General features: G+C 34.3%; 2 protein-coding genes and 1 pseudogene across 3 annotated transcripts in view; 2 read left to right on the top strand and 1 right to left on the bottom strand.

The window, feature by feature from the left end:
• Positions 1-1,697: 1,697 nt before the first annotated feature.
• LOC120345595 (calcipressin-2-like) lies at positions 1,698-5,146 on the bottom strand. Its single transcript, XM_039415116.2, has 4 exons — positions 4,831-5,146; positions 3,024-3,194; positions 2,393-2,564; positions 1,698-2,198 (listed from the first exon to the last, which is right to left on the bottom strand). Exons 1-4 carry the CDS (start codon positions 4,984-4,986, stop codon positions 2,056-2,058), a joined length of 642 nt encoding a protein of 213 aa, XP_039271050.1. The 5' UTR covers positions 4,987-5,146; the 3' UTR covers positions 1,698-2,055.
• Positions 5,147-7,861: 2,715 nt separating this feature from the next.
• LOC120345444 (charged multivesicular body protein 4b pseudogene) lies at positions 7,862-10,097 on the top strand (annotated as a pseudogene).
• The window catches only part of LOC120345440 (BCAS3 microtubule associated cell migration factor-like), an 89,978-nt gene continuing 73,246 nt past the window's right edge, over positions 10,073-26,804 (top strand). Inside the window, exons 1-15 of one of the 2 annotated variants that reach the window (XM_039414893.2) lie at positions 10,073-10,175; positions 10,634-10,740; positions 10,856-10,907; positions 11,613-11,795; positions 12,115-12,193; positions 12,877-12,943; positions 13,598-13,782; positions 14,728-14,804; positions 15,862-15,945; positions 16,134-16,349; positions 17,499-17,756; positions 19,885-20,012; positions 20,554-20,675; positions 22,328-22,483; positions 23,218-23,331. In XM_039414893.2, the coding sequence (XP_039270827.2) occupies positions 10,649-10,740; positions 10,856-10,907; positions 11,613-11,795; positions 12,115-12,193; positions 12,877-12,943; positions 13,598-13,782; positions 14,728-14,804; positions 15,862-15,945; positions 16,134-16,349; positions 17,499-17,756; positions 19,885-20,012; positions 20,554-20,675; positions 22,328-22,483; positions 23,218-23,331 (1,813 nt within the window). In that variant the 5' untranslated portion in view covers positions 10,073-10,175; positions 10,634-10,648. Of the gene's footprint in view, positions 10,176-10,633; positions 10,741-10,855; positions 10,908-11,612; positions 11,796-12,114; positions 12,200-12,876; positions 12,944-13,597; positions 13,783-14,727; positions 14,805-15,861; positions 15,946-16,133; positions 16,350-17,498; positions 17,757-19,884; positions 20,013-20,553; positions 20,676-22,327; positions 22,484-23,217; positions 23,332-26,804 lie in introns of both variants that reach the window. The other variant, XM_039414892.2, reaches the window with a different exon arrangement.

The raw sequence follows: 26,804 nt of genomic DNA, 5'->3' as shown, positions 1-26,804 counted from the left end.
GCGAGATATTTAGTAAACTTGTCGAAGGGTGGTTGGTTCATGTGATCACTGGCCAGTTACGGCTTTCTCGCCCGTTTGGGTTTGAATGACTGATTGGTTAGCTGTTATTTAGATCAGTGGTATTCAAACTTTGATGTACACTGTACAGCAGTGGTCACCAAAGTGTGGGTCGCGACCCCAAGTTGGGTCGCCTTGAATATTTCGGGGGTCGCCGAGTGTCCGGCGTTGTATTCTTGTTATATTTTTCATTATTCTATTGCGTGCATTCTAAACTGAGCTGACTAGCACTACATAGCAAGTTTGGGTATTCTGAATTACAGTGATATCTTGTATAATAAGGCTATTGTGTGACGGCAATATTAAATTGTAACACGAAATCCAAAGCGTGTGATAGAGTTTTTGGGAATGAGATTTACTGTGATTAGTTTTTAGTGGTTTGAAATATTTTTTCTTTGCTATACCTAGGAGTCACAAGCTTATCATACGTCATAATTTTTGAAATGGGGTCGCGTCTCAAAAAGTTTGACGACCACTGCTGTACAGTATCATTGCCCCTTCACATCACTATCTAACCGCCCCTCGACAATACAAAGAACGTAAGGCTATTAACAAATCAATTAATAAATAAATTGATTATGTTATGTTTCATGTGGATGTTCTTGGTGATCTTCAACAAGCATTTGGAGACATTTTGGTCAGCTGCAATTCATATTCAAAACAAGTTTTATGATAATTCTGAATTCCGAACGGATGGCCGATGAATCACATTTTTTCACACAGATCAGAAGTTTAATTTTTAGCTACGCCCGAAGACGGACCGTTTGAATATTTTCTGCGCCATTAAACCAATTGCACTTAGCATCAACTTTTCTGCGTTTTGTTGCCATTTGTCCAATTATAATTAAAATATAGGCTCATTCAACGAGTAATTGGGAATTATATACTTGTTAGGTTATAATATAATTTAGTCTACACGTGTCTCAGAATAAATTCTGTTACGTAATGAATATAATTGTCAAAACAGCTGTTTTGTTACTATGATTCAGTGAAGCGTCGCGGGCCTGATTATATTGCTCCGCGGGCCGTAGGTTGCCGACCCCTGCTTTACGCCCTCGGTTACGGCTTCCTCTACCATCAAGTCCATACTTCCGAGAACAAACGACTGACTGAATAATCGACTTTCCTCTCCGGCGGGATAAATAGGTAAATTCTATCCTATGAAGCCTAATCACGCCAGTAATATGGTGAAACGTGTGGTCGTCCAAACACTGCGGAAATGTAACATGGTGAAACCTTCATTAATTAAATTTAGTAAATTCCACTACTTCGCCCCCGATCATAGTGTTGGTGTAAGGGTTTGTGATTCTTGTTGAAAAATGGGCACACGCAACAAGTCCAGGCAGATATGAAATATATGCCGGTGGTTATGTGTAGTCAACTAGTCATTGACCAAGACATCCTTGTATTGAGTAAACTTCTTGATATATCTTGTTAACCGATGCGTATGCCTCCTCCGATCAAGATTATCAAGGATGGTTCTACCTTCAATGTTCCAGCCTCTCGAATCTCGAAGGTTTTTTCACTTTCCACAACAATGTATTTTTGTCTGGAGGCGAGAGTTGATTGTATGCTACAAAGCATAAACGTTAAAAGTGCACAAAATAAAAAAAGATTAATATTACTCGGTACAAACCATGCGTGGTGTAACCAGGAATTTATTGACGTTAATAAATTGTGTGAAATGTTGAAAATGCAGGTACACAGTACAAGCCAAGTCCAACCTGTTCAGCGCTGATTTGAAAGTATTGACAACTTGTATATCATTGGTGTTTGATTTGGACTTAGCTTCACAGTGCATTGGTGCAAAAATAAATGAATGATAGAAATAAAACGTAGTATATAAGAAATTTGCTCTGCTTCAATATTTACAAGTTGCCGATACATGATAGATGATCACGTTATGCCCAGATTACAATAGACAATGATCGTAAATCTGAGTAGATTCAAGTGTTTTTTTCATACATGCTTTTATTCTTAAATATTATTATTTTGTGGTTAACTGGGAGCATCAGGTCGTCTAGTTTGTTGTATTTTTAATTTAGGCTGCCCCACAGAACTTCCTGCTTCATCCTCTTCACATGTATGGACAACTACGCTTGGTGTTGACAAAGTTCCTGGGTGAATTTCATGGCTCTCACCTGTGTGAAAAATGTTGAGCATTATTCAAGTTATTTCAATTGTTTTTAAGTACAAGTAAATCTAAATTTTACTAAATAGCTGAATTAGTATCCCCATGTTAGGCATTGTTTAAATAACAAAAGCCTCACTGACATTTATGCATTAAATCCTTTATTCATTGTCATTCATTAAGCCAATTATGAAATTGTCTTACCAGGTTGAAGGGAAGCAATAGCTGATAAAAGATGGTAATTAATAACAGGTTCACTTTCTGGTATTGGTTCCCAACCAACTGGCGGTGATGCAGGTGGTGAAATTAAAAACAATCGATCAGGTTTTGGAGGAAGAAGACTGTCTGATGACTCATCATCTGAACTTGACTGAATCTAGATATTGGCAGTTTTAAGGGTTTTGGTATACATTGCAGCCATTTTTACTAGTAAACAAGATTAGTTATAGCCTATATCAGAACCACTCAAGAATACTGATGGAAAACACAACATCACTTATTCTTTAAAACCACAGTGCAAAATCTATACAACACATTACTGCTACTACATTATGATGCACAATGCATACTAATCAATTGTAGTGCGAGTGTTTCAGACAGCTTGTTTACATGCAGTCACTCCAGAGAAGTGCATCTAGTACGGTTGAAATATCTCAATATTTTTAATATCTCAAAAGCAAGCCTAGTTTGGCACGTCTTGATAAAGAGATAGAGTCGGACTAACACATAAACTATAAAGGCTCGAATCTGAGCTGGCGAGTTCGTCATGGTAACCACTTGGTCATCACAATAGCAAACAGATTACCACAAAACAAAAAATAAATATAATCAACACCTGAGCAAAATATATTTTAATTGTTTGATTCCTATATTCATATCCATGCAATGAGACTCGTGCCTGTGCGGCATTCATAGATGATTCAAAATAGACTTTAACTCGTCGAAAATTTTGGAGATAGATAAAGTTTGTTGGATTCAAATGACTGAATAGATTCTGAAATTCTTCCTGTAAAAATTAAACAAAAATTTCCGTAAAAATAGTTTCAGGAAGTATAAATTCAAAAATACCTTTAGTAAAATCAAGTTGACAAACTATAGAAATGATGCAGAAATATTTATACTGCTGTACTGATATAGCAAATTATGTAAAACCATATATTTTTTATTCAGCTTCAGAAACTAGTTTTATGATTTCCACAATCAGACATTATGAAGAGTCAAGTCAACTTAATCATAATTTGACTCAACCTCATGAAAATGGAGCAAACAGCAAAATCAGCTTATTATAATAATTCTACATTGAACTGGAAATGATGAAAAACTCATACATGGCATAATATTTCCTATTACAGTATTTGTGGCAGCATCAGAATGTTGAGGTTGATTAACATGTTGAGGTTGGTTATCCCATGTGTTCGAATCCTGTGGGGATAATTATGTGCGAGGGGGTTAATGGACCCCCCACCTTTGTAGAGTGATTATTATGGCTTCCTCCATCATGAAGTCAATACCTGGCCACTGCAGGATAGGATTTACATATTTATCCCGGGGAAGAGGAATATCGATGAGTCTTAATCATATGACAAACCACAGCCGCTTGTTTTAGATGGCGGAGGAAGACGTGAGCGGCCAGCCGTTGTGCGAACCACACTATGGCGGAAAGGAGTCCAGCAATTCTCTCGCACATAAGTTTTACTGCAGGGTAGAGGTGGCAAGCATATTACTAATGCTTAGCATAAACAGATGATGCTCCACAGCACCGAGCCTATGCTATATGGCTACTGAGTTATGCCATTTCTGCATGTCCTAGGCTACAGTACCGGTATGCTACGGAAATGTTCTGTCAGTCTGTACTTAGAATAACAAATCAGCAAATAAGTATAAGTTTATTTCGACTCCATAAACAGCATAACAATAAAATGATTGATAAAAACGGATAAATCAAACCTGATTATGAAATCAGAGAGAGCAAACAAAACCTTGAATAAGGTTTGGAACGTACATAATACAATAATAGAATATGGAAGGTATTGCCAAATACAAGTGGTAAGTGTTCACTCACCTAACTGCCTAAAGTTATATCAAATATTACGGTATATATAATTTACTGTCAGACTGTTCTGCATCAAGAAGATATTGCGGGTCTAGTATAGTTTAGTACCACAAGTACTTCCAGTGGGCGTAGCATAACAATTTTTGCATATGTTATTCCTAACCCCCACCTGACTATGCCATCTAAAAATTACGTTACTCTGACGTCACCATCACGTCATAGGGGTTGCCAAAGTATAATTATGATCGCTCGAAATGGCATCTGCGCCGCCGATAAGAACTTGCTAAAGCTGGCGATCTCTCTCCTATCGTGATCGTTGCGACGAGAAAACGAGAGAAATAGCTTGCTCGATTTCGGTTATCGTCTGCACGTTTTGGACGACCATCCGCATACTTCGGTGAGCCTTATTACGCCACTGTGACGTCGGAATGACGTAATTTTTCGGTGACGTAGTCAGGTTGGGGTTAGGATTGACATATGCAAAAATTGTTGAGCCAGGCCAACTAGAAGTGGCTGTGGTACTAAACTATACCAGACCCAATATTGCAATGTACAGATAGCCAATAAAGTATTTAATGTACAAGCATACCTTAACGTCTTCTTCACAGAACACCATATTCGGAACATCACACACAAAAACAGAACTTGGCAAGTCCTCAACATCCAATTCTTTCAGGAGCAATTCCGCACTGGCACAGCCATTATGAGCCTCCCTCTTAGATATGTCTTTCGTGTCAGGTAGCATTGAATATGTTGATATTTTATAAACCAGTATACAGTATCCTCTGAAACCAAGAGTATTTCCCTTTTGAAAACTGAATTATAGACTCAATTCATCCAATACTGTAATAGGCCGAGATCAACGTAACTGAAAAGCCATAAAGGACATAAAACCATGGTTAACTGAATATAAAACCTCAAAATGTAAACAATAACTAAATTAAATACTAATTCTACGCGGATAAATTTAGATGAAAAATTGAAAATTTCTTTTACAGTAATTCACTGTTGCATACAATGGTATTTATATGTTATGTATAGGTATCATATGGGAGAAAATCTGAAAAGGATGGTTTAATTATTATTATTAATATATATATTTATTGCCACATCGTCTTGTCAACCTAACATATGGGATAATTGACTAAAGTCAGTCATATACTTGTAAACTTACAAGTGTGTGGCAGCCGTTTACTTATTAGCAATAGCCAAGAAATTCGGAACTCATTCAACATGATCTAAAAATTAATGCGATATTATTTCGTCAAATATTTTAATATAAATAAATAATTTATTTTGAACACTTCCATATAAAAAAAAAAATACAAAACAAAGGACAAACACACAGGACGGCAATTCTTTGACTTACTTGTCAAGGCTTCATTACAGCCTCTGCGGATCAATCTGAACTATTGCTTTCCGTTTGTTTCCACGGCTAATCTCGGATGAGCCGACTTCAGCAACTGTTGTCTAATCTTTATGTACTCCGATGTCCCCGGGGCCGAAGCACTAATGATATATCTTGATGATATTATTTACACAATTGTGAATTCGAACTTTGAATAATAATTTTTTTTAAATAATGCGATTTCATGGAAAAGGACATCTATGTTCAGAGCAAGTCTGCCGTTTAGTTTAATAAATACTAATGGCCGTTGTTGGTTCCTGACCTTATTAGATATTAGAACCTTGGGTGTGGCTGCTCAATAACCAGTATTGGGTCCCCGCGTTTTCCCTCACCCATTGTAACTAAAGATTTATTAATGTATCGCCATCGGTATTAGTTATTTGCAATATCGACCATTTTTTTGGTATCGGTATTTGTATTAGTGTCGGCTAAATGTAGACCGATACTTCCGATATATTTTGCTTTTAAATCTGATTACGAATGTTTAAGAATATGTTAGAGAACGAATCTTGAAATTATTTTTTTGCGGCATGACATTTGCGGTATTTCTCCTCCGCGAGTAGAAACTAAAACTTGATTCTGACTTGTTTTTAGTTATTATTAAGCCAAACTAGCTCAACTAAATTTGCTATTTTCGCTGCCAAATGTTTATATTGACATTTGTAATATTACAGGGAAGTTATGATGAAATATATCAATCGAAGATTAGTAGATTATCCAATGTGTGACATACAAAATACGACGTTATATTGGCACAAATTCCTGCGCACGCAACGCAATATATCAGTTTGATATGATAAGTGAATATTTATTCACTTTACCATCCATAGTAACCGGATCGTATGAATTTTCTAATTGAACAGCGAGATTACTAGAGTCGATGCACAATGCATCAGAATTGATTAAGGTAATGCATCTGTACACGAGGTAATAATCAAATAGTATCAGAATATCGGCAATATCGGTTTTTTGAAATATCGCCTCGTCGGTATCGGCATATTTTCATTTATATCGGTAACGGCGGCAAAAGTGGTATCGGTTCTCTAAGTATAACCGAGTTAAATTTTTATATATTTTAATTCCGTATGCTATTTTTTACTGAGGGAAAAATAAATTGACTATATTCAACAATTTCTGATATTTCGGAAGCGAATTCCCTGCAAGACCTATTTTTAGTATGTTATTGCTGAATTGAAAAACGATCTATAGTCGACAATCGTTTTGCAAGTCACAACGGAATCTACATTTGTAGGAAGTTGGTGTTCAGTTTTGTTTGTATCGGTATTTTTACTCATTTCTTGAATTATCCGCTTCATATCCTCTTAGCGCAAGGAGCACGTGCCCTCCTATTTCCTCACTACCAACAACTCAAACGAGCTTGATTAACTTCTGAGTCGCACTTCCGGCACACGATTGTTTATTGTAAACTGCACTGTACAGTAATCAACCAATATTTTAATCTAATTCTAAATATTTGGCAGCTCTTATAGGGAAAGCGATGTTAGAAATAATGGACGAAATGCGTAATTTACAAACTTAATAAATAATAATAAAGAACAAGGATAGAAAAACTCAATTAAGGACGGTTGGCAACCCTAGTTGGGCAGCGGTGCGTGCGCTAACAGCCAGTACTCTGTTCCCGTACTTGTAGTTTATAAAAAGAGCTCATATAATTTACAGTTAAAAGAAATTGTTTTCGGCGTCTTCTCTCACCATATAATGCATTTTTTTTTAACATTTCCTTTAATTTGTGTATAGTTCGTACTTTCAGCATGATGAAGAAATAAACTAGAATATCGGTTAGAAACCGAAGACTTATCGATCGAAGGTTAGGGGATCTCCCAAAACAGTGGTCTTACTCCATAGTGACACTGTGTGTCCCATCACTAATTAATTAATAACTCGCTAACTATAAGACATAATCCATCCAATAGGCTTCTGATCCGAGCTATAACGAATGCACATGCAAAATTTGAAGCAGATTCAACCTCGCTTCCGTGAGATATCGCGTGCATCTAACATACAGACAAACAGACATACACAGACAAATACCTATCAACATACTTACCGATCTTAAGATTGGTAAACTTATACTTATATACTTATACTTATTATAAGTAAATACTGATTACTGAATGGCAAGACTGGACAAATATAATATTTAGTGGGCGTCGCAATATGACCTTTCAACTCTTACATGGTTGACCGCCGACAAGTTTGTTTTGTTTTTGTCAGCTGATGAGCTTCAGGAAAAATCGCTTTGTTTTGTCGTCCTTGTGGTGCAATTGTAATTGTTGTCTGCCTGAACTATATCTGCACAGTGAAAACGCACGTATTTACTGGAAGAATAGTTTTGCGAAAAATGAGTGGATTAGCAAAGTTATTTGGAGGAGGTAAAAGTAAACAGCCAACACGAGAGGAAGCGATCCAGAAATTGAAAGAAACACAGGAAATGCTTGAGAAAAAATCAGAATACTTGGAGAAAAAGATTCAAGATGAACTTGCTACCGCCAAAAGACATGGCACTAAAAATAAAAAGCTAGCCTTAACAGCACTTAAAAGAAAGAAGAGATTTGAAAAACAACTTGGTCAGGTGGATGGGACTTTATCAAATATTGAGTTTCAAGTGGAAGCGTTGCAGGATGCACAAGCAAATGCACAAACTTTCAAAAACATGCAATATGGCGCAAAAGCATTGAAACAGGTTCATGGAAACATGTCAGCAGATGATGTTCATGAGGTTATGGATGACATTGAAGAGCAACAACAAGTTGCTCAAGAAATAAGTGACGCATTGTCAGGTCCTGTAGGATTTGGCACAGACATTGATGAAGATGATCTCATGGCTGAACTTGAGGAATTAGAGCAGGAAGATCTAGACAGAGAATTGCTGAATGTGGGTGCAGCAACAAATGAACTTCCTGATGTCCCAGTATCGGATCTACCTACTCCAGTGGCAAAAGTGAAAGATGATGAAGCAGAACTCAGGCAGCTTGAAAATTGGATGGCAAGCTGAATATGAAAAAAAAAATGTCTGAATGATATGACAATGTTTCAGTATGCTTAGTCACTGAAATGATCACTTTTGTCATTTGTCATTTGCTTGCACTATCAAGTCATCTGCTGCAGTTCTTCAGAATTTTATTATTCAACAATTTCTAGCATCCATGTCTACCCAATTTTAACTGTTTTTTTTTCTTGATATTATTACAGACTATGGTGATTTAGCAGAAAAAATATGATGTTTTACAGAAAAAAATATTAATTTTCATATGAATCAGAAATAATGATATTTAAAAAAGATGGCTATATTCAAAACCAAATTACTATCCTTTTATTCAATCAATTTTAAATATTTGCAATCCAGAATACTAGGTCATATATTATGTTGACATCTTAGATAGAGGCACACTTTTAATGACATATTGGTAAATCAGCAGATCCAGTGTGGATGAATTAGACGTTTGCTCATCATGTGTTTGATCTGTCAAGATATATTTCTTGCATGATGGTAAAGATAGTACAGAATTGTACTTTATAAGCCGGATCCGTGGAATTAGAATAATAAATTATATGTGACATAATTATACAACCTTTATATTTTATCGGGGAAAAGTTGATAATAATAATATACTTACCAGTAGGTTGTATGAAAATTCTTAAATATTTTGAAACCCTTTTCTACATTACAGCTTTCACAAATTCGCAATTATGTGTAAAACACCTGGCCTCTGCTTCAGTAACTGAATAGTTTATTGACCAATACTTGTTTTTATCAAGCAGCTTTATAACTTCATACTGTCTTAGATCATTACAGAATTAATCAATGCTTATGTTCTGTATCAGGAGAAGAATTGTATTCTTTTTTTCGAGAATTTATGCATTCATATATTATTTTTAATTTCTCACTTTAATTTTTCAATATGTCGCTTTTTTCTATTTTATTTCGTTTCAAAATTTCCATCTGTTTCTAAAATAACATCGAAGGGTTTAATTGTCAAAATGATTTGTAATATGGAGAACCTGTCAAAAGGTACTCAAATTTTTTCATACTATTCATGGTGTGTTATTCAGAGCTTAGGCTTGAATGTTCGTTATTACTTGATTATATTTTAATGAGATCAATTTGAATTTGCAGCTCAGGTATATGTTATATGTATATTTACCTGAGTTGGGATATCTTGTTGGGACATTTTTATAGTTGTGCGTGTATTGTTAAAGTGCATAATAATAATAATAATAGATAATCAGGATATTTTTTTGGACTGCCATAATTAGATATATTTTTTCAGTTGGAATCTGTTTAAAATGCAAGTATTTCTATCACCGTTGTTTTCGTGCATAGGCGATTTGGAAATGCATGTTTTAAGTTTCAGATAGTCACTTTTTTAATGTTGTAATATTATTATATTATTACTCAAAAATATGTTTAATTTTTTTCTTAGAAACTGATAGCAAAATTAAAATGCTAATGTATCAGATACAATTCACACAACAACCAATTATTCCAGCTATGTTATTCAAAGGTATATTGAATTAATTTTTAATGCAGGTTTATTTAGAAATTATGTTTCATGTTCACACAATAAAAACATGTTTAAAATCAATAACTCGCTAGGAAGAAAAGAGTCATAATATGTGAGAATTATATTTTAAAATATGCTTCAATGCAAAAATTGACGGATCGCCTCAACATTTGACAAACAATAAAAAACACGATGACGATGATTCAGAATTTGTTTGAGAAGTGAAACTAACTGATTATTCTTTCATTTGCATAACAGAATATTTTTTCCCATTTACTCTCATAAATGATTTATGCGTTAGATTTTTGATTGTCGAACCTACTTATATGCCAATATTTGTGGAACATATGTTACACTGTAACTTGCTGTAAGGTGATGAATCACTTTCAAAAACCTTGCTAGCTTCTATTTCACTTTTATATATTGTAACTGGTAAATTGCTTTTATTATATTTTTAGAAGTTCAATAAAGACATGTCTGGTGGTATTACAAATTTTGAAACGATGAATTCAAGACGTCGAAGAGACGCGCCTTCGGGTCATGTTGTGCAAGCACAACCAATGAAGTAAGTATATTTATAAGTTCAAATTCAATCAACTTACCCTTGAGCAACCAATACACTTCATGAACATGTTCGATTTGGGGATTGCATGGATTTAATTTTATTTTACTCTTTTCAGAGACAGTTCTTACATGGAAAGCATGGTGAATTTTTTTCATGATATTGGACAAGTAAGTGTTATATTATAAGATTTCCATATTTATATACAATATAATATCTGCTTGTACATTTCTTATCACTAAGATATAGGGAGCTTTGCATAGAAAGATAAGTCTGCTTTATCTATCTTAACATGTGTGAGATAGAAATTGGTTGATCACAGAACCAGGAGCTGGAGATTTTAACCAAATATGTTCACATGATTAAGGTTCTCAACTATAGAAAAACTGTCTACATTATTGCTTTATATATCAATATTGTCCAGAAGAGCGAGTAGGCCTATTCAATATCTAACATAGAAACTTGCACTTCTCCAAAGGATATAATCCACCATAAGTTTCAGTTAGGAAAATAAGTTGAAAAGCTCTTGCACCTCTGATTACCCTGCAGTGATTCACAGATAGAATTCTGTGGGGGATGATCATGTGCGATAGGATTTCTAGACTCTTCTTTGTTTTTGTAGCGAGTTTCATATATATGGTGTAGTCTTTCTACACAAGTCCATACATCTGCAACGAATAAATGGTTATCCATTCTCATACCTGACATGAACTGGTAACCATATAAGAGGGTGTTGTTCACCATAATATGATTAAGTGTCTTATCAACTTTTCTCTCCCTTGGATAAATATAAAAATCCCATCCTACAAAATTATTCATCTGAAAGTAATATATTCAGCTGTATTCGTAATGTTGTACTCTCTTATATTCAATAGGTATATTCTAATACATCTCAAGCAGAAGAAAAAGAAACTGTTCTGTGGGCAAGATTATTTGATTATAAGAATGCTCTGGATCCTGAATTTGACGGTTTTACAAATGGGAGTAGAAATGATGTTGTTGATTCTTTGCTGTTGATCCTGGGATATAAAAATGGAGTACAAGCATGGATAATATGTGTAAGTTTGATTTAAAAGATGCCTTTTGTTCAGGGATGATCATAAAAGTCTTCAGTATTCTAATTAATAAATCCAGTAACTGAACGAATTTTCAAAATATGATTTCAAATCTGCAGCATATCTATAGCGTTTGAGGAAATTTTATATTCCAAGCATGATAGATTGACAAATTGATTGTTGTAAAAGTACTAACATAAGCAGTTTCATTTTGGTGTACTGTCTGTCAGATATGCTGTTCAGACAATTTCGGACAGTCCAGTACTTTCAACATGTGTAATATTCTTCAATAATTTTGTTAAAAAACTCCTTTTGATCCCAGGAAAATGGTGAAGTACAAGAGATCTTATCTTTGCGTGAAGGTCCTGTGAAGACAGCTTGTCTAGTTCCTCCACCAAGCAGTTCAAGTATGTTTGTGAATCCTATATATGTTATTAATTAATTTGATGGCTTCATAAATGTAACAAGCTTTGTCTAGACTAGAGAGAGGGTCCCAGAGGTATGTTCAAATTCTAGTGTACAACTGTACATTGCATTTCAATCTTCGATATTCTGATCAGCTTGAGTTGGTGAAGTAAACTGGCATATTATTTTGTTATTGGAGTGAGAACTGGAGCTGTATCTCATCGGGGCGATATTCAAAATCTAAATTTGATAGAGTTTGAATTTAAGGCTTCTAATGATTATAATGGAGGTTGAAATTTCTGTCCGAAACTCACAAAACATCGAGTTGACTAAGCACTCTCAACAAACAGGTATAAAAGTCTCACATACTCCAAAGTTGTTGTTATTTAAATTTGATTTGTCATAGTTCAATACTAGAGTCAGAGTCAAAACTTCCTCCAATCTGAAGTTGAGGACAAATTCTGTTTCAATTTGGACCAGGAGACATTTATTAAATTTGAAGTTGGAGTCTGTTCTAAATTTTTCTTGACTCAACAGCCCTCATTTGGATTGTTCAAATTTAGGCTGTGAGAAAGCATCGAGAAAGATGCTGTAATTAATATTCTGAATCATTTGAATGCTTTTCACCAATCTTACTCGTAATCTATAAGATAAACATAACTGGTGTTTTTAATTATAGGTGATAAAAAGCATGATGAATACACAATATCTCGTCCTTTGCTAGCTGTTTGTATGGCTGCTGACAGGTTAGTTCAGGAGGTGACTTGAGGAATACTGATTAATGCGCCTCAATCTTCCAATATTTCATACCTGAGTTGGTAGCTTGATGATGCATATGCCCATAAACAATAGTCTACATCACTGCAAAAGTAAATTTGTATTCACTGCCACTGGCCACTGCAAACTTCTATTTTCCTTTTCAAAGTTCTGCTGAGGCCGACTAACTATACAAATATATAACTTGGTATCAGGTATGGCTGAGACCTAATACCTTTATTTCGTGATACATTCTAAAATAATATTTTTAAATATTAAAGATGAAATATATTTCGTATTAAATTAGTCTAACGACGAGCACATCTGGTAGTTTGATCCACATTTTATTTAGTTTGAAATAAAAATGCAGAAAATTGAGAATAAACAATGATTCGATTGGTCTCTTTTTTTTTACCCTTTTTTCTGAAATTGAAAAACTATGAGACTGCAATCTTTTAATGAAACTATTTCAAAAGAATTGCATTCCTATAATCGAGAATTTAAAAATCGAGTGTAATTAATTTTGAATTCTTTGAGTATTTAATCCATGTTAGACATTTTTTCCTGTTGTATTATTTGGATATTGAGGTTCGAAATCAATTATATTTATGACTGCTGTTAATAAAAGTCAATCATTGTTTTAGAAAACAGCTATTCACATCAGTGAGTATATTCTCTTTGCGAACAAAGGATAAAATACGACAGTTAGAATTCGATGAAAATGTTGAAGAGCTGAGTACTGGATTGGAAGGAATGATCATTGTCACGTTGAGATATGAGATAAAAGCTTTCAACACTTTTGACTTTAAACTAATTTTCACAGTCAGAGGTTGGTATATCGTTATGTTCATTTTCAATTTGATGTTATTTAATATCTATCTTTTACAAACTATCTTACACATATTTTTCATGTATATTGAAATATTGGTCATTTGATGGATTGAAAATTTGATGGATTACTAATGATAAATGAGGGAAATGTTACCCTCAAACATCATTTGATCAATAAAATTGAAATGCTCATGAATATAGACTACATAAAAGCAAACCTAATTCTGGCAGATCTAAATGCTCTTTAAGTCTTGCAAGTTTACTAAAAATAGTGGCTAACTTCATACTATAGGTATTTGATTATATTTAAAACAATAACATTTGAATGTAAATTTGTGAAACCCTGGTTGAAAACCACTGCTCTAGTGTTTTTTGTGATGTTTAATTGCTCTTCATGACCCATCGCTTGAAATTGAGATACTGTACTCAAAGAGACTAGATCTTTCAATCACAATACAAAGTTATACAAAGATTATTTAGCCGTGCATGTTTAATCCTAGTCATAGTATTAGATTTTATGCTTGTGTTGGAGTTACCACCAGCGTCTAAATTTGCCCTTAATTTGGAAGACTAGAAGTAATTGTTTCATATTTCTAAATATTCGAATATTAATTTTCCTAGGGTCAATGTCCAAACGCCAAGGTCATTCTGCCGAATCTAGTTGGAAATGGAAATTTGGTTTCATTTCAGAAATAAGTGACATTCCTAACTTACTCTGTAGACAATAACCCTTGTACTGGAATAAATAAAAATAGCCAAATGATCCTGTATTCAAGTGATTGTGGCATTGTGCTTAATATATTCTCATTATCATTATTCACACACTACTAAAACATATTGTCAGGCTGGTACTAATTCAGCTGAAATATTTTTTGTCCAGGCTGACTTATATGCTAATAATTAATGCTGAGGGTATTCAATCTGTCATTATCGTTTATTTCAGACTGCTATCCAAGTCCAGGTGTAAACAGCAACCCCATTGCAGTTGGAAACAAATGGCTTGCTTATTCTCCTGCTAAGGTCAGTATTTAATTCAAATTAGTTAGAACACATGTCCAGTGTTAACAACAGGGCTACCAGCTCGAATCCCAAATTAAGGATGGGGATAAAAGTGATTAAATTCAAATATATTTATCATCACCAACAATTTTTCATTGCTTGAAATCGTTCTAAACATTCATTGCAACTCCAGTCCAGATTTACTTTTCGTTGCAAGATTGGTTGTGACTGTCAAGGTTAAATAATGATCAAGGTACGGTGAAGGAAAGACGGTATGATTCTCGGTGGTTTGGCTGAAAACACTATTATAGCACAAATTTGGGAAATTGACAAACATTTACATGCAGGCTCTGTCCAATTTAAGAGCCATCCTCGCCTGTATAATTTGTTTTCAATATTCAAATTTATGTTGTGTTTATCTGATTTATGAAAATATTGATGTAGTTTAAAATAAAGTCATATTTCAAAAACCAGGATTAAATTTATTGATGTGAGTGTTAAAAATAAGTACAAACTGAAAAATGAGGAAGTTATGGAAGTGCTGCTTGATGATGAAGCTTACAAGATTGGGAATGGAGTCACCATTCACAGTGATATTTTTATTTGTGAATTTTCAAGAATACAAGCTCTCAACTACTTCAATTCATTTCATATATATTCGCATGGTATATTGTCATAATGCTTTTGTTTGAGGATTTTACCAAGTCCAAATCAAATGAATTTATTATTTGAATATAATATACTTTTCTTCTATATTGATATCTTTTTATATCCGGATAATATGTCAAATAATGTCTACACATGAAAAATTGGCCTTTTTTAAGCTACAAAGTCATGCTTTTATAAGCAGTTTTAACAATTTGTATTGGTCTTCTTATAATTTGAACCTGTAAAACTGTTTTTCTCTTTACAGATTAGACCCTTTTTGATATACAGTATGTCTATTTGCTAAACTTTCATGTGACTATAGAATATAATTATCATTTGAATTTCAACATATTTTTAATGAAGATTGGTAATCTTTACCAAAATTAATTCTATTTTCAATTGTAGTTCATATTTCTTATCTTGTATTTAGCTCCTCTCAAGTTGTCAGTCAGCAGGAGGTATGGAAGATGACGGAATCAACTCATATGCTGCTACTGTAATAAATGCTGCCAAGGTTTGCCTGTTTCTATATGTTTACAAGCTATATATATGTAAATGATTTATATATTATGAATTTTACTCTGAGGGAGTTAAAGATAACTCCTTTTCTATGCGCTGCTGTTTATAAAGCAAGCTAATTATGTAAAAACAGTGGATTTTCAATGTTGCTTTATTCTATATGTAACATTGTTTTTTCGTTAGACAATCAAAAAAGGCATTGTCAATTTGAAAGATACTGTGAATTGGCTTGCTAAAACGAGCATGACCACTGGGGAGGAGCATTCAACATCTTTAATTCGAGAAACAACTGGGCAAAGGAGTCGAAATCAATCTGGTGGTAGTCTTCCTGAATTATCTGATGGAGTTCCAGGCTTAGTCACTGTTCTTGATATTTCGAAGCTCTGTGAGAATTCCCAGGTTTGAATGTTTTTTCACTGCTCATTTGATTTTGAATATAGATTTATGACATCATCGTTATGTGAGGGTTATGAGAATTCCTCTTCCTGCAATGTGAAAACAAACCGGATTTAATGGGTTCTTAATTTTACGTCATATGTGTGACTCGGGGTTCAAAGTTAAATTAGATAGTCTTGCATCCACGCAGGTCATGGGCCACGGTTATTCACCCATGCACTTTGGAATATGACAATAGTGAAGTTTGAAGTATTAAGCATTCACTAAACGTATTAAATTGTATGTCAAAAATAGTATTTAGTCTCATCTAAGTTATCACATTTTAGAGCCAGTAGGTCATACTCATTTTTTATTGTTACCCATATAATTGATTAATGCTATACAGCAAAAAAAGTGTTAGATTAGTTTCCACTATCTGTGTTTTATAGTATCCCAATCCTTTACTCCAGGGATATGGAGTCTGGGAAATATACAATTGACTACCTACTCAGTTTGTTAAAAAAAACAATGGTAAAAACATTTTGACTCGTCCCCAGCCCTCGATCTAATTTTAATAACAAAAAAATTGCCATACTTTTATTATCATTGCTGAAAGGGGGAAATTTGGACTCTGGGTAATTTAGAATTTCGGGGCTCCCGAAGTATGCGAACCAAGATGGCGGACATCGGAATGTAATATGTGTACTAGGTTAGGGTTAGGCCATAATTTTAGGTATAAATACTACGGGAGGCTCTTGGCTAGTCTTCGAACTGATAATAGGACTAAAATAAGGAAAATTGGAAAAATTTATCGCCTAACCCTAACCTGTTACCCATGTTACATTCCGATGTCCGCCATCTTGGTTCGCATACTTCGGGAGCACCAGAATTTCCACTCCAACTCCCGACTCCAGACAGTACGAAAACTCGACTCATACTTCAACTTGAGTGAAAACATGCCAAACTACGTCTCCGACTTCACAGTCCTGCTTCACTCATTTATAAACATGACAGTAATTCTATCGAATTTGACAAGAGTGAGACAAGAGATAATATAGGCCTACCTATGGCTCATCTATAACTAACTACTGGGACAACTTCCTCACAATAAATTTTTAGGGAAAATGGTATTTTATTATGATATCATCTCAAGTTGTTCATGTTTTTTAACAGGATGACAACTCACCAACTACACCTGAAGAGCCATCTGTGAATGGGGTTTTGCCAGAGAAAGCAATTGTTGCTCATTTTCCTGCTCATTCTCAACCAGTTGTATGTATGAAATTCAGTAATTGTGGATCATTGATTGCAACAGCTGACAAACGCGGCCACTCATTTCATGTATTTTCGATTTTGCCTCATCCTGTGACTCCTAGAATGGGAGCTGTACACCATATTTATTCCCTGTATCGAGGAGACACTTCTGCCAGAGTGAGTATGCATTTTGCACTCAATTCTAGTTATTTGAACCTAATTTTAACAAATAGTAGACTATCAAGATCTGGATGTCAAAATTACATCAACTTGAAATCAAGAGTCTGGGTCAAATTGATGCTGTGAGGTCGGGCTTTTGATAATACAAAATCGACTGGGTCTTCATTCCCAATTCCAAGTTAACAAAGATTTTTTGATTCTAGATAAAAAAAATTTGACATTAATTCTGGCTTTGACTACAAGAAAGCCACTTTTTAGCACAAAAATATTAGTGTAATTGGATGTTCTCTTAGATTTTGTTGAAAATTTGACTGCGCTTCTCACTTTAGTTGTCTGATATTTTTATTCCAAATCCAAAGTATCATCAAAACCTCCAACACTGAATCCACATTCCTGTGTTGTTCAGTTGTCAGTTTGACCACACGAGGTCGCCATTGATTCATGTTTTGACCAACACACAAGCCTGAGTTTTTTGACTGCAGTTCAATGGAATAGAAAGACTTCCTCTTTTTATCATTTCACACAAATAAATTTTTTAAATTGCCAAGTCCATTAAACCATTTGCAGTTTCTGATACAAATGTGATCTCCATTTAATAAAATTATGGAACTAGTTTGTTTTTAGCAACCATTACAGTGCTAGGGACTATTTGAAAGATAAAGATAGATGGAGTTCAGCCATATACTCTTGTATGTATAAACAAGTGGGCTGTAAGGAAATGGTTTCCTTCAAGGCGTAAAATGTGATTATTAAATCACTTGTTGTGCACTATGATGTCATAATGTTTAGATTTATCAATAGCTTCTGCCCCACCAAGGTTCTGGGTAGTCACTGCACCTTTACTAGATTAAAATTCACAAATAGAAAACCATATAAATGATTTATTGTTTTAAATTTCATGTATTTCCAACCTGGGATGTACAATAACTTATGTGTGTCCTTGTTAAACATGAGATCATTTAAAATATATTCAATATTTTGTAGTGTACCAAATGGCACAATGATTAATACTTCCAAATACTAATTCGAGCATGAGATATATGTGGCTCGTTTTGCACATTATATTCAAAACATGGTGAATTGCGGGACTTATTTTAGCCAGCGGGCCATACTTTGTCCACCCCTACTTTAGGCTATGGTGCCTATTCCAGTTAAATCAAAATAAAGAGATCTTGTTCTTCTAATCTGGATACCTTAATGAATTTGAGTGACTTACTTAAATCGTTGTTTAAGTCCAAATAATAGCACTATGAAAACAAAGCTGCCATAAGATTTACAGTTAAATGTACTGTGCACCAGGGTACCATCCAAATCATTTATTTCCACTGAACAAACAAATGAAATGTCATCTCCAAATATGATTTATCACCTGGATAAGCATGATGATGATTGCACCTGCTACTGAATTGTTATTTTTATAAATTGGGTGCATAATTCATGTATTTATTATTCTATTGCATTTGGGTCCTACAGCTTAGTAATGTTTGCTTACTGATTTGATCAATAATCTGAGGCATTACAAATTATTTACTTTGTAGTTTCAAAATTTTGTACCGTTTCAATCATGTTATTGGTTTCATTAACAATGAAAATAATTCATTCTTCATCAGAATCATGGCCAAAATCATTTATGCAATCTAGAGCAGGATTTTCAAAATTTATTTTTCCAATCCCTTTGCAAATTTAGAATGTAAAGTTTACCTGAAATTTTTTATATTATAACTTTTACAAATATCTATAATGACTAATAGGGCGAGTTGTGGATGTAGATGCCTAAAATTGATTGTGTTGAGTTCACCCAACTATGTTTAAAGCATGCAGCGATGTTAAATTTGATCTGCAAATGAATTTTACCCCCAAGACAGGTCAAATTTATCCCAAATAGATAAATTTAACCCCCTGTTGAGAGCTACATCCTGGGTAAGGTGGTGAGCATTGGATTTGAACCTGAGATTTGCAATTTGTCGTGCCAACACAGTCAAGTCTATCGCTTTATCTAGGTCACCCCACAGGGACCCTACACGAGGCTTGAAATTGTAGAAGAACTGAGACACTCATTGTTTTAATTGTTTTACCTCTACTTTCACAAATTCTACTAACCATAGTTCATTTCTTATGCTTATAGGTTCAAGAAATCTCATTTAGTGGAGACAGCAGATGGTTGTCAGTCAGTACATTGCGTGGAACATCTCATATATTTCCTATTGCGGCATATGGTGGTGCAGCTACCGTACGAACACATGCGTCACACAGGTGGAGATTATGCTCTGTTGAATAATTGTTAATACAAAGGCCAATGATTGAATGAACAATTCGCTACTTTATGTACTATCACTTGTGCAAAAATGTGTTTTGGCCTCAAAAGAGGCATTGGGTATTATAACTTATTAAATTCACTTATATAAGGTTTATGTCAAAATAATCCCTCATTATATTGCGAGAGGTCTCTTCTGGTATGGTTGTGTACAATACCTTTAATTTTTTTAAACGACATATTCATTATGGTCTTTCGCTCCCAAAAAGGCTTTGCAAAAGCAGACCTATGTGGGTAAGTTGCTACTACAGTTTGGAGGGATAGGAATCTTTCCAGTTTTGGCATTGTCTTCCCAATTTATCACGAACTTGGCGAGGTGCTGGCCATGGGATTTGAAGCCAAGTTTAATCAGTGATCATCGTTAAGTCTAGCCTTTTTACCACTGCTTCCACACATTTCAGCTTATTCCACTAACCTTGCATCTGGAACAATTACTCTTTTTATATACTTGTCTCTTTCATATTCTTTTTTACATTTCAGAGTTGTCAACAGATCAAGCAGATTTCATAAAAGTGCAGGATTGGAAGATTTAGATCCAACTGTTATCAATGTAGGAGGATCCAACCATTCAGTAATCGACTCTGGAAGCCCGATCATGCAAGGTATAAGAAAATTCAATACTGTGCTTCATATAAACAATAATATACTCTGTTATTACTATATTTTTCTGAAGGTTAAAATTATTTGCAATTGGACCTGCTGTCAGGTTTTTGACATTATAATTCTTCATATTTTGTGTTTTGTTGCATATGTTGCACACGCCTGTTTATTGATTTAATAATCTGTGGTATAACAGGGATAATTTTGAAAATGTATCCGTTTACATTTCGATTGCAATTTGATTTCTGGTTTTATTGAACAGTAACAATGAATTCGGGTTTTGTATTCTAAAGGTTAATTATAGGTGGATAGCTGAAATGATACCCTTAAGTCACCTGTAATCTGAAATATTCATGAATAGCATTAAGATAGGATTTGCGGGGCTCCCGAAGTATGCGAACCAAGATGGCGGACATCGGAATGTAATATGTGTACTAGGTTAGGGTTAGGCCATAATTTTAGCTATAAATACTACGGGGGCTCTTGGCTAGTCTTAGAACTGATAATAGGACTAAAATAAGGAAAATTGGAAAAAAATTATCGCCTAACCCTAACCTGTTACCCATGTTACGTTCCGATTTTACGGATTTACGATTTTACGGTTCCGGATTTACATATTTATCCCGGGGAGTGGAAAGCCGATAAGGTGTCTTGATCATGAACCAAGGCCTCTGGTCTGGTTTATGGTGGAAGAAGCCGTGACCAACTAGCGGTTACGTGAACCTCCCTGCGTCGGTTAGGAGTCAAGCAATCTCCATGCACAACTATCCCCGCAACCTGCGAACCCATGCAGGGTAATCAAAGGTGCGGTGGCGACCGTATTCCCAACGCTTGGCCTTTGCGCCACGCCGCCGAGATAGCAACAATTTGTTAACTTCTAGCAGTGTTTTGTACTTGACAATTATTATTGAAATCTTGACTCCAGAGCAAAGAAATACAGTTGTGATTAATATAATATTCTCGAAGTATGTCAAATGTCAAAGGCTTTTGTAAGTCGTCTGAAATATTCATGAATACTATCAGGTAGAATTAATCTCATCAAATTCTGTCAATCCTCATTACATCGTCACTCCAGAGAACAAAAAATACACATTGCTATTCATGTTGCTGACACATACACGCTTTTAATCGTTTATGCGGTTTGAACCATTAAAAAGAAGTGCTGTCTGAACCGACGATTTTAAATATTTTATATCACAACATCCATCAAACATAATTAAAAATATTTTGACTGGATGAATCATGCTGAGATATAGTTTTATTATCATACCTATCCTTGCGTCATGTCTAGTCATGGGCTATCAGATGCATGGACTTGACAGCGGAGGATGCGGTCCCCGACCATTAGTTACATAAGCCGTCCAACGACGTTGAGGTGTCCAATAAAGAGTTATGGAAAATTACGTGTGATGATAGGTTATTTTGACAGCGTAGTAGTCGGTCAATGCCTCGTTGAAACTAACAGGATGGTAACTGTAACTTCATCATTTAAAAAAATATGATTCTATTTTGTGATCATGTTAAAGCTTGATGGCTAATTGAGAAGTAAATAATGAGTTTTGATATATTTAAAAGGAACGGGAAATTCCACGTTTGTACATAGGTTTATAATGCTTTTTTCATGAACTTTAATTTTTGACGAATCATTTTTCAGTTCACGCAAGACGAGGTCGTACCTATTCCGGTTCTCGAGCCCACAATTCTACAAATCCTAGACTCCCACCACATCCTAAACCAACTCTGGTTCAACCTCTCGCTCAAATTGGATCATCGAGAGCTCAGCACGTTCTAAATCTCCATGGAATCACTGGTAAGATGACTGGTAACTGATTTTATGCTGTTTTCATTCATTTTACTTATTCAATTATACATTTTTATCTTTTTGATAAATTAATCGCTTTTTATTTATCGAGTTTCTCTAAAATATAGGCGAATGTTGTTGCCAAAACGAGCTACGTGGTTGGCCCTTACATGGCATTGCATAAAGTTATTTTTTTAAGTTTTTAAAATTATTTTTATCAATATTAATACGAATCTCTTCGTCACTGTTTTCATTCATCTGCGTTCCATATTGAAATTGTGAAATTTTTGTTAGAAAAATGTTAAAGATTTCGGCTACACTGGAGTTTTTGCTATTGTTTTTTTTTGTTTATTTCTATATTATCTATTGTGGGCATTGTCTCTCGTGAATTTTATCATTGAACATATTTGGTAACAGTTTGATTAAAGATACGGCAACGATATAAAATTCAAATTCAATGAATTGGATTTGCTTAAATCATTTAAATTTCATATAAAGCCATGTTCAACGTTCGGGAAATTTCGTGCTAATTAAATTTTAATGAGCGAAACGTGATTTTCACTCTACGAAGAGTTGAACCAGTTCAGAACTTTGACAATTTTACGTTCTAAGGTGAAATAAATTTTACCACATTTAGCGCGCCATGTTTTTAAACAATACAAAATATTGTGGTGATTATTGTATTATTGATTCTTAAATGTATTTCGATGAAGAATTCTGTAAAATATGTCCTTTCCATTCAGGGCAAACTCAAAGTCATTCATCAAAAACAGACAAGACTTTATCCAATAGCTGGCAAGCTGATATTCAAATTGCTTCTGTATTCACCAGCGGACAACTGAAAATATCAAGAACCTGTGAGTCATATTTTTATGTTTATTTGATAAAGTGAAAAAGAACGGTAAAATAAATTGCATATTCAGAATATGCTATGTAAACAAGTTTCATTCCTAATGATCGGAATAGGATTTCATTTTTAAATAAAATTGTAATATAAGACAAATTTTACCTCCAAAAACCTAACTTAAATCGATATTTTACACCGAGAATATCAACATATACAAAAATACATATTTTGGAAATCCTAAATTCTAAAAATAACATTTTTGTGAGCAAGGATTGTTGTATTAATGGGCCTAAAAATATAATCTCTATGTTTTATATACACGAAGAACGGTAAATATATGGAATAAAAAAAAAATTAATCATGCAAAGATACTCCAAATACGTAAAACGTTATAATTGAAAGCCTCCATTTGTTTTAATACCAAATCTAATCCTAAAAATACTGTTTTTGAGAGCATGGGCTGCAGCATTAGGGGATCTGAAATATTTATATCGCTCCTATATATACACTCAGAAGGATAAATACAAGTGATAATATAATTTACATATAATTGATGTTGAATTCAACTTAATATGTATTTGCTAATTAAATCATTAAATCAAATGGTCATCGAGTGTGGCTTACAATCAATCTCTTTAATAAAACCCTTCAATCTCTTTAAAACTTAAAACTCCATTCATCTGGATGATTTGACGACAACATCACATGCTTTCACAAATAAAAACATATACTAAAGAAATTCAACATTAGAAGGGGAACTACAAACATGCTGACATCAAATTTGATGTATCTTAATGTACTCTGCACATGGTATACTCCAGATAAACATGCATTAAAATTGGCTTTGTTGAGAATTGTGTCTGGCCTATCGCGATTTCCAAATAGAGCATCAAATATAATAAACAAACAATACGTGGCAATATATGACGATATAAAAGGCGTTTTATGAAAATTCGATGCTTCATGACTCGTATCATGATGTCATATCCGAGTCCATTGGGGTCAGTTATTTCATTTGTTCTGCTGGTTCCGGGAGGGTTTCAAGACGAAAAAACAGATTACAGGTGAGTCAGTGTCAGGATTTGGTTAGTTTTATTGTAATTCGGATTCCATTTATTTTTGTGTATCTATAAGAATTTTTATGCATCTTGCAGTACAAACATAATTAGCCGAGAATTTAGATTAATACTATACATTGCACGTATCCGAGCAGGTGAGAGTATCAATTGCTCTCAAATAATAATTCAGTTGAATTACTACACAGAGGTACAAGAAAATAGTATTTTGAATTTTAAATCAAGCAACAACATTTTAAATATCCGTTATTTTGATTTACGTTCAAAATTTCTATGGTACTCTATTATATAACTGTTGTTATTATGAGTCTAATTCTGGTAAAATAGCAGTTTATAACATATATGCCTGCTTAGCCATGCGAATATACTCCAATTATGCAAAACGTGGTTATTGAAAGGCTCAAATTGTTTAGTACTAAATCTAAAGCCAACATCCTCGCGGAAAATAGTATCGTATTTCGAATTCATTTTGTGGAGTATCAACTTGCATCGTTGGTTATCATGGACGCTTTTGCTTTCATTAATGTGCGTTCAGTCATCTAAATGTAGTTCGTCATAGCAGCATTTATTGTGGTAATAGTACAATAGGTTTTCCTCCACTGCGTCTTATATTACTAGTATACTCATTTCAACACGTCCATCACATGATTGTTATCACACCACGATATGCATCGGAATCAATTCGTCTGGAATTCGAGCTTCTGGTTCTCCGTTCCGTAACTTGCTGTAACATGAGTTGAATAGGATTATACATACAGATTGGCCCGAAAAAACAGAATCCTGTTCAGTATTTTGGAACATATTCCAGAGAGAACATAACTTTTGTGCAAAGCCTCCTCGATATCTGAAACTTTCGGGTACACAAAGATACACAAAGATAGGTTCAAGTGCTAAATAAATTTTCTTCATTTATGTAGAAGAAATTAAGGAATTTATGTGTTTAGTTTTTTGGGGTTAACCCGAATTCCAGGAAATAATGAAAGTGTACGGTCGATTTTATGTTTCCCTTGTTTTTATGGTACTCCCGTATAGTGTGTGTGCCAGGTTAGGGTTGGGCCGTGATTTTATTCCGATTGCCCTTATTTTTCGTTCTATTACCTGTTCGGGGACTGTCTATGTTGGCCAAGTAAATAGACCCATAGGCTTCCGTCCCTTTACACAAGTTGATGTAAAGTAGACGATTAAAATTAGTTACTCCCATATTGGTACATACACTTCTGGGAGAAGTACAATTTCTTTGATATTCGAGTAATAAAATATGAGATTATATTTTTATGTTCATTAGGGTGTATATGTTAAACATTTATGTAGTAATCATAGATAATATTTGTATTTGCTATTGTGAAATTGACTTTTTGACCCCGTGTTAATGTATGAATCATCTCAATTTGTTATTTCATTTTCTGGGCATTACTTAATTGTTTTTCATGTTGTGTTTCATCTGCTTTCAACAATAATTATTTGCTTTAGTCAAAGAAATTGCCAATATCCGTTGAAGCGCCAAAACCTAAATTGAATTTCAGCACATCGTTTGATCGTACTGATGGGAACTTAGCCGCTAATGTTTCAAACCGCTGAAGAGATTTAATATGACTAAGCAAGAATCAAAGATACTAAAGTTTGTTGGGCATAGTTTCTATGGACCGTTCTTGATCGTGACTCCGTAATTTTCAATAAATTTCACTACCCCTCGTTAAAGTCCGGTTCGAATTCTTTTGGGATTTAACTTTATGCGTCTCGTAGGAATAGAAGCGTCTGTGATTTTGAACTCTATTTATTCACCAAGAGACCATTGATAATACCACAATGTGTTATAGAATTGTGTTTATTTTATTTAAATTTATGTCTCGAGGATAATAGACTCATTGTGCCTTCCGTTTTGGTTGCCTATTATAGCTATGTTAGAAATGATCCACAATAGAAGGACCTTACGCTTAGCAGCTGTGCCTTGATCTTTGGCTTGCCTTGAATGCGTTTAAATCTGATGCATTTCGTCCATCGTTATGGCTTCGTATTAGAATACTATCGTTTCATGGTATCTCTTTTTAGATCAATCGTACTAAATTTTCAACGTCATCGCATTTTTCTAAATATAGACATGGTTGTTTTGATTTCCTGATTTTATACAATTATAAAATTGGATAAATGACGAAATGTGCGTCGAAAGTTGGTTTCATCGGAATAAAGAATAAATAAAATTTCATTTTCATGGGAAAGAGGAAAGACGGTTAGACTTGTAATTAAGTGGCATATCATAAGCTCATGATCGTTTACCTACATCAGTAGATTTGTTCACCAGTGTTCATTGCAGTTCATGGAAGTTTAAATATCGCGAAATTCATTTACGGCTGGATATCATGGTAACTTATTGAAAAAACTTCATCTTGTTTGCTCATTGATCGCTTCC

This window comes from Styela clava, chromosome 8, assembly GCF_964204865.1.
Source record: "Styela clava chromosome 8, kaStyClav1.hap1.2, whole genome shotgun sequence".
In the NCBI taxonomy this organism is placed as follows: domain Eukaryota; kingdom Metazoa; phylum Chordata; class Ascidiacea; order Stolidobranchia; family Styelidae; genus Styela; species Styela clava.
Note: the sequence above shows the minus strand (reverse complement) of the source record. Positions and strands in the feature narration are given on the sequence as shown.